Raw genomic sequence first — 12,017 nt, 5'->3', positions numbered from 1 at the left:
CATGAAGGTGATCAGAAGGCTGGAGCAGCTCTCCTCTGAAGACAGGCTGAGAAAGTTGGGGTTGTTCAGCTGGAGAATAGGAGGCTCCGAGGAGACCTTAGAGCACCTCCCAGTACCCAAAGGGGCAACAGGAAAGCGAGGGAAGGACTTTTTTGTAAGGGCATGTAGCGATCAGAGAAGAGGTAATGGCTTTAAACTGGAAGAGAAGAGATTTAGACTAGACATTAGGAAGAAATTTTTTTGTGTGAGGGTGGTGAGACACTGGCACAGGTTGCCCAGGGAGGTTGTGGAAGCCCCATCCCTGGAAGTGTTCAAGGCCAGGTTGAGCGGGGCTTAGAGCAACCTGGTCTAGTGGGATGTGTCCCTGCCCATGGCAGAAGAGTTGGAATTAGATTATATTAAGGTCCCTTCCAACCCAAATCTTTCTATGATTCTATGACTCCATGATTCTATTATTATATCCACAAAGATACTGTTTGCTCCTCAACAGATAAGAGTAAGTTGACCAAGTAACTGCCAGTGTTGGACATTTTATAGCATGCCTGGCTGTAGCACTGCTGAAATAAACACAGGACAGTCAGTGTCTTAAGTGGTACTGTGTTCACATCATCATTGTGAAATATAAAATAAGCACCTGCCATTATTATTATGAGTTTGCATTTTTCTTGACTGTGGATATAATGACATGTTTTTTTCCCAGGTGGTCCAAGAGGAAATCCCAATTCCTTCAAGTTTTGTGAAGCTGAGTTATCTCAGCAGTCGAACACCAGGGTATAAAACTTTGCTGCGCATCATTTTAACACACACAACCATCCCTTCTGGAATGACAAAAGTCCACCTGATAGTTGCAGTTGAAGGACGTCTGCTTCAGAAATGGTTTCCTGCTGCAGCCAATTTGGTCTACACGTTTGCCTGGAATAAGACAGATATATATGGACAGAAGGTTTCTGGTCTGGCCGAGGCTATGGGTATGTGGAATCACCTTGATGTAAGCAGAAATGCTCACATATCAGACCAGGGAAATACAGCTTATAAATTTTGTTGTTGCACATACATTCTTATAAATCTAATGCCTCTCTAGCTAAGGTGACTCAGATGATTTCTAAGAACATTTATTTCCCTGTTTTTCCAATGTCATCTTTCTAATTTAATCTATTTGAAAATCCCCCTTTCCCTTAGAGAATGGTTATGTACTAACGGCATTATATTCAGCTGTCTTTGTTTTTGAATGTTACTTTGAATATGACCTTTGGTGTGTCATTGTTTCTGTCATTTTTTTGGCTGTGACATTTAAAATGTCATTTCCACTTAGGGTTTACAAAATTCCAACTTTTAGGCATCCTTTCTTACTACATTTCATCTCCCCAACAGTTAAAACTTCTTGATTTGTTGTTTAAAAGATGTTTATACAAAAACTGTCATCTTTCAGAGGCTTTCTTTACCAAGCAGCATAAGCAACTATTAAGAAGAACTACAGAAGTTCTGTCTGCATTTTATTTACCCAACTGTCTTTTCATTAATTTCATTATTTGGTTTTTAAAAGGCTTGCTATTTTTTTAATTTAATTCAGGGTTATGATCCTTAATGGACTTACCTTATGGATCTTTTCCATTAAGGTTATCTACCTTGCCAGCAAAGCTTTGTATTGTGAATAAGCCCCATTCAATTCCTTAGTAGTTTTAATTTGCTTGTTAAGTGAGAGGAATTACAGCGGACTATAAACCAAGAGTGGCAAGGGCTACATGGAGCCATCCACCCTCGCAGGGGTACCAAAATACTGTTTTGAGGGGCGGGCAGAAGCTCTTTTCAGGACTTGCTGTATTGTCCATACAGGCAGTCTACCTGCAAATCATCCTATGCAAAGCCAAAAGGTGTCACCCAGACTATGTCAGCTCTGCAACTCCCAGAGCATCTTGTGGGTGACTATCATGTGCTCCCAGCCAGGCAGCCTGTGAGGCAGCTGTGTGGAGGGGCGGTGGGAGGAAGGAGAATTATAGCACTTCCATAGTCATTTCTGCTTAGAGAATGATGCAGACACAGCCACTGGTGTCCACAAAGGTTTATGAGACCAAAATACGGAGCATGATTTACATCATGCAGTCCACACAGGAATATATCCAAAACCAAGAAGCTTATTCTAGGATTATGGTCCTTCAGTCTATTTCAACAGATACAGCTGCAGGCTGCTGCCAGAAGGGACGTTCCCACGTTCTCTCCCTACCCCTGGGCCACCACTTACATTCATTTGATCATCATTAAATGGCCAGATCAGGAACAAATTCAGCTGAAAACTGAAGCAACCAGAAAATAAGTGATAAATTTTCACCTTCATTAGTTTCCTGATCTGCTATGAAGGCTAGTGCAGAAGCTCAGGCCTTCTCATTCCAGCTGTAGCTCACGCATCACATTGGCCTCGAACAGCTCCACCGTTCCTGCAAAGTGTCCTGAACTGCTACACTGTCCTGTCTGCAGCTGGTCTATCACATCTGGCTCATAGCTGCAAAAAGGTGAACAACTCTTCGAAGGAGTTGGTCAGGTCCTAGTACTGACACCAGAGAGGGCTCTGAAGGTCCCAGGAATGGTGCGTGGTGGGCAATGGGTGTGCCCTTTTCAGCCCATCTGTCTAGTGAAACCTCCTTGTTACAGGCCAGATCTAGCCGTAACCCATGGCAGACAGAGCTTCCTGCTCGTGTTTTGCAGAGAGGGAAGGTATGAAATGGGTTGTTGGCTTCCCTTATGCATACTTGTGCAAATCCATACAATAAAAGTAATTTCCACTGTGCCCTTTGGCACTTCCCTGGGTGATCAGGCAGGACCAGACAGGTCACCTGTGCCACTTGGGGCTTTCCTTGGCACGGCTGCACATGCCCTGTGTTCAGTCTGTCACTGCACTGTAACACTAGCATGTTTGAAGGAGGACAGTTAAGTCTGCCTGCTCTTTCTGCATCATTTAAAAGTCTTCTGATGATTATGAGGTCCAGTACATATCTGTACTTTAAAACAGTTTAAGTCAAATACATAATGTTTTATGAAATGATACTGTAGTTACAGATTCCCAAATCAGAAGTAAATGAGAGTAATATGTTTAAATATGAATAAAGCTTACATAATAATGCTGGATAACAACTTTTAAATTATTTAATTACTGCTTAATTTTTTTCTTTTACTTTAAAGTTTAGTTTAATTTGCTTCTTGCAAAATAGAAACAAAAATCTTTATATTTTAAGTGCATTGTTAACATGCTTTGTTAGATTCCAATAAAGCTTTATTTAATTTGACACATGATAGTACTCAGGGAGCTTTATATGCATCCATTATATGAATTTTTTTCAGAATTATTTTCTCTACCAGTATATTCCCAATATTTAATAACGCCCTCTGTTAAGTTTTCATTTTAATTAAATTAAATTTCAGCAGGTTGAAGTCCTAGAACTCAGAAATATAACCATCAGTATTTACTTTTAAGAATACTATAATCATCTTTATTTTTCTTCAAGGTTATTGGAAGCAATTATCACTTTACCAGTGACAGAAAAGATGTCTTTCTGAGCTTTTATCCACACACAAGTGGTTCTATTTAAATTTCTTGAAGAAATGTTTGCTCGTGTTTGTCTAGTCCCTAAGTCCCTAACAAGAGGCCATTTTCTCTTCTCAGAATAACAGCTGAGATGACAAAGTAACATTCTTTGTTCTGAATAAAAAAATATCATGTGGCTGTTGACACACAGAACCTTGGTGGTAAAGTGTATGTCCTCTTGTAATTTAACAAGAAAAGGAAGGATTTCAATAGAAACCTCAATAAATGCTCCAGTGTAACCCCATAAATGCTCAATCTTGCAAGCACTTGCATCCCACACAGCAGCACGAAGTGGTGTGCAAGGACTAACCCTTCTGGGTGTAAATATAAACCAGCTCTCAAGCTAAATAGTCTTAGGTCTTCTGTGTTTAGTACTGTGTTTTTTGCTTTGGCTGAGGTAATTATATCCCTTGTTCAAAGAAGTAGGATGTTAATACAGACAAATGTTTCAGGAGGAATTGAAGTAGAGATTACTGTCCTGTTTAATCATGTCTTTTATTTCTTACCTGTATTTTAGCCACAGACCTTAAACTGTGATATGCTGGCACTACTGACAAATTATTATTAATTCTTCTAAATAGCTGTATAAAAAGAATAGATTTTTAGCACAGGTTATTTCAGTAAGTCTTTTGAAATCCATTTTGAGACTGCAAAGAACTGTGTTTGCTGGCTGTTAGTGTCCAAAAGCCATAGTCATTACATGCAGTGAAATCTCAGTCACCTTTAAAAAGAGCTGTAAATTAATTTGACCAGAAAATAACACCCTACAAGAAGGGTAAGCTGACTAGATCATTGTTTCGCTTCCAAAATTACATTTTGCAAAAGCCACCAGTAACAAACTACTGATTTTTCAAGTGGCACTGTAGTCTCTTGGTTGGCTTTACAGTTGTTATGCTACACATTCATTGCTTTGCATGCAAAATGATTGATAGGAAACTTGCATGGATGGTACATCAGTACCTTCCAGTTAGATGTTTCAGGAGACCCTGCTTTAAGATTACACAAATATTCCTTTTGGAAACAGACTTCTTTCCTAAATATATGCAAGTGTACACAGAAGCATGCTCACTCATGAAGTGAGCACATGTCTACGTGTCTCACTGAGGAGAGGGAACAAAAAGGAGCTATGCACAGTAACCAGGAGAGCAGGGAGCAGTAAACTTTTAAGAAAGGGGTTGATAACCTCTAGAGGGTATTTGGCAGCTCAGAAAAATCAGCTATAGGCAGGGAATAGCAGACACTTTACAGTGTTAGCTACAGTCCTGGTAAATGTGCCACTGTGGATCCATTGGCACAGATTCTCAGATGGTGTAAATTGTTATAGCTCCCATGACCCAGGTATCAGCATAGTGCCTTCCAGCCCCCACAAACTGGCCTGTGGTCTGTAAGGGTTCACTGAGCACAGCTCAGGGACTTTCTGCTGTAGGTCTGTGCTCTTTTCAAGTACATGTCCCTGACCCAGGATTGAAGGTGTTAAGTGCACAAATGGAGTAAAGATGCTAATGTGTAGGTGGCAAGTGTTGAGGCTGCTTTGTAGGAAAAATCTGCCCTTTGTCTTCTCTCTGCATTAACACCTAGAAAATAGCATGTTGGGTTACTAAACATTGAGGGCTCATCCCAGCACAGGACATGGCTGTTCTGGAAGAAGCTCCATGCCCAGTTGGGCACTCAGCCCAAGGGGTTACCCAGAAGCATTGCTGATGTTAGTCACAAGAGCTCCTGTAACAGAAAAATTGGACAGAGAGGCTGCTGGACCCTCCGACTGAAACCTGTAATGTTTGAAACATACAATATTTACAGTACTTAAGGAGATGTGATTTTTACAAGTCAGAGATTAACTGCAAAACCAGGTTCTTTCTGCTAAGATGATGAAGCAGCTTTCAGTGAAGTTGCTGTAAGGAACAGCTTCCAGTTTGCCATAAAACTTTTATCTTACAATGGTCCCTGCTATAGCTGGTCAAAACATTTTGATTGCATCCAGTAATGGAATTAGATGGTATTAAAATTATTTGTGGTTTAAGTAAAATGTACCTAAAGTTGCTACACAGAAAAAGTGAGAGATAAATATTGAAAATTTCAGAAAACACTGTGTTTTAAAAATATTTTTTTCTTTTGTATATTTATATATTTTTAAGACTTTTTTTTTTTTTTTTGAAAGGTTGAACTACCTCAGTATAGCTTAGATTTGGGGATTTGATGCAAAATAACATTCTTCCTTTGTGAATGAATTGCACTGACATCTAAAAAAGTTAACTAGAGGAGACAGTTTTGTTTGGTTGGTTTTTTTTAAATAGAAGTTGTTATCTTAGAGATACCAAAATTAAATTTTACAGGGTTTTTTCCTTTGTTTTACTGAAGTACTAAAGGGAAGGTTTTTTGGTCAATTTGAGCACCCCCAAAACCCACCACACTTAGGGAAATTCAAGATTTTCAGCAGGTATTCAGGCCAGCTGTAGAGGAGAGCCATGTGATGCACAAGCCTGTTAATATTAATGTTTAATTCTATAAACTTTCAGCTTTGCAATCCATTTCTAACTACAGTTTTTACAACTAGCAAACAAATTAAAACCAGTTTGATTTAACAGGGATTTTTTTTTTTTTTTCCTGTTCAAGCTGTTGTTCAGGTAATTAGCAGAAATGCAATAAACAATCAAGTCAGGAGTCACTGGAGGTTTATATTCTTAAGAAATCCATAACTGATACAACAGAAAATGTTCTGCTTGGAAACAGCAGTAACTATAACTGTAATAGCATATTAATCTCTTAAAGTCCCCTTTTTTTAAAAAAAAAAATGCCATTCAGCAACAGCAATCAGGCAGAGGAAAATGAGTGGCATCATTACTTGACTGTTGAATACCAAAACCTGGAATGAAGAATTAACAAGTACTTCAGAGGAAAAAGTAGACTGATAGATATTTTATTATTTGTTTGCAGTGTCGGTAGGATACGAATATGAAACATGTCCTGATTTTATTCTGTGGGAGAAGAGAACAGTAATCCTTCAAGGCTTTGAAATGGATGCTTCGAATCTGGGAGGCTGGTCTATAAACAAACACCATGTATTAAATCCACAAAGTGGTAAGTCCTTCATTTATTGACTGGCCATGCAGAAGAAGAATACAAATTTTAAAGGAATTAATTGTTCAGATTTTAAACATTACACTTCCTAATGTCTAATCCTCATTGTTTGAATGTGTACTCTCATTTACTGAGAACTGAACTGTAAATGTCATCTGAAAGGATATTTTTAATGCTCTGGCTCCCAGGTATTAAACACTAATATCACTAACTCTAGCAATTGCTAGCATATTTTGCTCATTTGGATGGACAAAGGGAATACAAGGTTCATTCTCACATTGTTGGTATAGAAGTACCACCTTCTAGGTCAGCTTATAGTGTGTTATGTACTTGGTGAAGTGTCTACATCCCTAACTTATTCAGTGACTCGCATGGGATAGGAGCATCACAGCACCAGGGAGACAAATCATGCAGGAAAACGGACTGAGCGAGAGGCAGCATTTCCAAAATCATGCAGCCAATCCAGTATACAGAAGTTTTTGTGGCTGCACACTCTGTAGAGAAGCAAAGAAAGTTACTCTTCAGGTCAAGCAATGCATTTCAAAGCATTAGGAGAAAAAAAAGTATAAATGCTTTTGGTGTCATAACATTAACCCTGCAGAAAGATTCTTCAAGCATGGAGACTTGAATTTGTTTTCTTACTGCTTTTGTTTTATTCCTGGGGGGGTTTCTTTTCCTCCTTTAGCATCTATAATCAGGAATGAGTGGAATTAAATTATTATACTTGTAGATAAAATATGGTTTTGCCAATAAATAGATGTCTCACTGTCCGGGGGAAGAGAAACTTGGGGCACTTAAAAATCAGCAGAGTATTGGATTCAGTAAATTCTTTCCCTTTGCTCCAGGAGGGAGTCGGTCCACTAAAATGTTTTTCCATCTGCAAACTTCTGTTGATGAAGATTCATGCACAGATGTATGGCTGTCAGGGTTTTACAAGTTCTGTTCTTGAATGCCCAGCTACAGTATAAATATTCCAAATACAAAAGGTCAGATTTAGTTTGTAAATTATCTGGATTTCTGTTTTGATTTAAAATAGTTTGACATTTTAAACAGCGGTTCTTTCATACCCTGTCTTATTGGTTTATATAGATTGTCTCTTTTAAATGCCAGCTATTGACATTTAACACAAAGAGAAATCTGACCTCAGTCAGCTGAGCCCCCAACTGTGAGCCCCACAGTCTACTCCTTAGTGCCAATTTACCACTTGCATAGTTTAATTTCAAGACTAAATTGCTGGCAGTAACTCCAATTTATATGACTGTCTGCTAACTGCAGTGGTTACTACTATAATTCACCCCATAGGCACTACGTGTTCTGAGATTTTTTTAGAGTATACAATTATATCTGAGGAGGACTAAATCACTGCTCTCCTGAGGACGAGGAATGTGGTGACAAATTGCTTTGTGCACCCATCTCAGCTGTGTGGCTTAGAACACCAGCCAGCACTGACCTGGCAGCCACATGCCACTGCCCCTGAAATCATCCAGGCTGTGCCCACTACCCCAACCCAGTAACAAGGACTGGGAATGTGCAGCTTCTGTTCCTCTCCCTCATGTTCCCGCTGTGCTGGGCATGATCAAGGCTGAAGTCAGGGAGAAGCTTCTAAATATCTTTATCCATTACTTACAGACCACATTTTGGGGAGGGCCTAAGCAGGTCAGACTTGAAATGAGTGAGTCACTTCTGTTCACAGTTTGCATGTGAGAGCATCTCCAGTGCAGGTGACAAAGCCCAGCCACAGCTCAATGATGTCTCCAGTTCTCCTTGTGACTATGATGGGCTTTAAGCATGCACAGCTGGCTTGTGTGTAGGAACTAGAAAAGCAGTTAGGAGCAGAAAAACAATGCCTATACCATAGCCAGTGCATACCTGACAGAGCAGCCTGCAGACTCATATTAAAGCAACAAAACCAAATAATGAACTGTGTTAACCAGAAGAATAAAAATGAGTGTGCTTCTGGTCTTATCTAGAAACTAGTGAATTGCTTTTCCATTTCAGGTGTATAAAATGGATTTTAAATAAGGACAAGAGTGAAATTCAAACTTAGAATTATACATTTCAGACTTATCTCTATGCTACCGTGAGTGGAATTAAAAGCATGAGTAGCCTTCTTGAGTAGGAATATATTGAGATTTTTCACTTTTAATTGAAGCATTCCCTCTAGATGTATAAAGAGCTGCTCTTTTTAGACATACAAAATTTGCATCTGTTTTTGAAACACTGTCTTTGGATTGACTACAGATACAGTATTGGAATGTAACATAAATGTCTTTCTAAAAATTTGCTATTGCAAGTTACCATTTTCTTTTCAAACTAAAACTGGAAGCTCTTTGTTTGGTTATTTCACTAGTCCTGAAGTTCCTGCTCAGAGACAGAGTGGATATGCTTACCTCCCTCCCATAAAGGCTATTAATTTTAGAGATGTTACAGAATAAAAGCAGAGAAGTTGTTAAAACATACAGATGTGATTTTACAGAATTGTACTTCATAGCACAGTCTGCCCTGTGGAGGTACAAGTACTGACATGCAGAAACCGTAGCAAGTAAACACTGTTCTATTGCCAGATGTAAGTAAGCATCTTTAAAAAAAGAAGGAAAGCCAAGATGTCTGATTCCAGCAGCATAGATGTGAAATAATGTATTTTGTTCCAATGTGGCTGTCACTGGAAACTCAAGCTTTTTAACTATATATGGTTTGGCATCAATATGACTGTTACATTAACAAAAGACCACATCCTGTTCTCAGCTGTACCAATCTGTTCTTTTCCCACCTTATTTTCCCCCTCCAGTTTAGAGGTTTGATCACTTCTAATTCGTGGCATGATTAGAGTTTAATGTTTTCTAACTCAAAGGTTTTGGTCAGTTTGGGAGATCTGCAGAGCATTTCTTATAATCAAGAAAAGAACACATACCATAAATATTAGTTCCTATATGGAGTCCTTTTAAAGCACCTTATACCTCATGAATACAAATGAACCTGCTATTAACCGATTTTTCAGAGTATTCTTTGTATTAGATTTTTTCTTCTGATGGGCAAGTGTATTGATTCCATTTTTATTTATCTAGAAGAAGGAGGAGTAATTTTACAGGGACTTTATGCTTTACAGTAATTTCAGCCCCAGTGCAACAGGGCACTGACTAAAATGAAAGCAGCAGCTCGAAAGTCTGAAATTAAGCACACGCTTACTTTTATTGACAGCAAAACATATTCTCCAGAGCCCTAATTATTTACTGGCATTTGTATGAGGCAGTTGAAATACTACCTTTACTTTGTTAATTTCAAAGGGCAGCATCTTCATTTAGTAGTATTTTTATCTGGGGCATAAGGGAGGTTACTGCCATTAATTTTACTGGCATATTTCCAAGATGCTTTTTTTTAAGCCAACATTCAAATAAATATATGTATTCTGTCCTCTGTTGTTCAGAAATATTTTTTTTAAAATGTAATTCCCAGGAAAATAGCTATGGCAATGCTCAGTAATTTCCAGGGAGAATTTTAGCTTCAGATTCACCTGAAAGCCACAAAAAACAGATGATAGAGACAGTGCATAAACACATTTGCTGTACATTGGGGAAATTCAGACATGTCTCAACATGAACTTGCCAAAGCGTCTAGAATATGCTCATTTGCCAGTGTAAGAGTCCTTCAGAAAGTATATTCCCTTGTGTTTATTGCTTTAGTCATGCCACTTTTCTGAGGAAGCACTGGGCTTTCCAAAGGAGATAAGAGATTTTGGACTGTGGTCTAAGAGATTACCTACCTTCCATTCAGAAATAGCTAAAATCTTACAATAACATGTCATTTTAAATGTACTTCTTAACTATGTTACAACGTTGTTATTTAAAATAAACACTACAGCTATCAGCCTGATAAAATGCATGTTTGAACTTGTTATGGTATCACCAATCTAGTTACTGGGAGGACTTTCAACATTGTTTGCTGCAGAGCGGTCCTAAAATACTGACACACTGCAAAGTTGTTTTAAAAATTATGGCAGAATTAAATATATTATTGCTGGTAAGAAATTCACTTGTGCCTCAGAATTACTCCTGGACTTAATTTGGCTTTGCTGCACTTGGCACCATTTTTATATACCATGAAGGACTTGCATTTCAATTTGAATATTGATTTTGTACTGCCACTCAGTGCTCTTTTGTGAAAAATGCATAGTAGCCGTGCTATTAATCTCCTCTAATTAAATATTTAAACTGCCTAAGAAATTCCTCTGCTACCTAATAAAAATTTATTAATAAAATGAATATTAAAGTAGTAATCCCCAAGAAATCAGATAGCCCTGCAATTAACAGTCAATTTGTTAAAGCATTAACCAACCATTAGTTCTCCTCATTATTTTGGCTTTTAAAATAGCCACTAACCACTAATCGACAGATTGGTGATGGTGAAATTTGGGATTGAACAGAACTGGAAGAGATTAGTGAAATCCTGTCACAGTCTTTAAAAGATCCACTGTTTGTTGCTGGTTTGGTAATTGGATTTTCTAGAGGTTTGCATAATCCAAACCTGAAATAGTTTAAATGTTATATATTTGCTTTTTTTTGTCTCTGTTTTCTGTCTTTTCCTCCACCCCCACCCTCCACCTTCTGCTTAGGAATCGTACACAAAGGAAACGGTGAAAACATGTTCATTTCCCAGCAGCCACCAGTCATCTCAACCGTGATGGGCAATGGGCACCAGAGAAGTGTCTCTTGCTCAAACTGCAACGGTCTCGCGCTCAACAGCAAACTCTTTGCCCCAGTTGCTCTTGCTTCTGGGCCTGATGGGAGCGTGTATATTGGAGACTTCAATTTTGTCAGACGGATCTTTCCCTCTGGAAGCTCAATTGGTATATTAGAATTAAGGTAAAAAAAAAAATTAGCTTTCTCTGACTAGTGTTGATTATCCTGGCCTCTTAAGTGGCCTTTAAACAGGTTTTGTGTAATGAATTTCTGCAAAGTGTAGAAGTAATGGAGCTGTTTTAATTCCTGTGAGATTTTTCATATGTTTTCTCAAAAAGTTAAAATAGTCCATGAAGTGTATTTTTTAAGGCAACTGTCATAATTCGGTTGCAAATATGTGCAGGTCACAGCATTATGGCTGAAGACAGACATGTTTAAAATCAATACATCTAAATTGCTCCTCATCTATAACAAAGAATATGACTTGAGTTTAAGCAGAGCAGAGCAAACATGGCATTGCAGACTGACATATTTCAGGCTGGGCCTATGCAACCATTAATGACTCCCCTACAACTATGACTCCAGCTTCCCATTCCCTCTCAGGACCAGAGGGGAAGGCAGGAAAGATTTCAGCCACTGGTAAACTAAATTTCTCTTACTTACCATCCATGAATCTCCAACTAGCT

At 38.5% G+C, this 12,017-nt stretch overlaps 1 protein-coding gene across 4 annotated transcripts in view; it reads left to right on the top strand.

Moving 5' to 3' along the window:
* The window catches only part of TENM1 (teneurin transmembrane protein 1), a 314,346-nt gene that overhangs the window by 245,733 nt on the left and 56,596 nt on the right, over positions 1-12,017 (top strand). For all 4 annotated transcript variants that reach the window (XM_051630327.1, XM_051630326.1, XM_051630323.1 and 1 more), the window contains 3 exons: positions 701-968; positions 6,512-6,655; positions 11,265-11,514. In XM_051630327.1, coding sequence (XP_051486287.1) covers positions 701-968; positions 6,512-6,655; positions 11,265-11,514 — 662 coding nt within the window. The remainder of the gene's footprint in view (positions 1-700; positions 969-6,511; positions 6,656-11,264; positions 11,515-12,017) is intronic.

Source organism: Apus apus, chromosome 12, assembly GCF_020740795.1.
Source record: "Apus apus isolate bApuApu2 chromosome 12, bApuApu2.pri.cur, whole genome shotgun sequence".
Lineage (NCBI taxonomy): Eukaryota > Metazoa > Chordata > Aves > Apodiformes > Apodidae > Apus > Apus apus.
The sequence above is the reverse complement of the archived record's forward strand: the minus strand, read 5'-3'. Positions and strand labels throughout refer to the sequence as shown.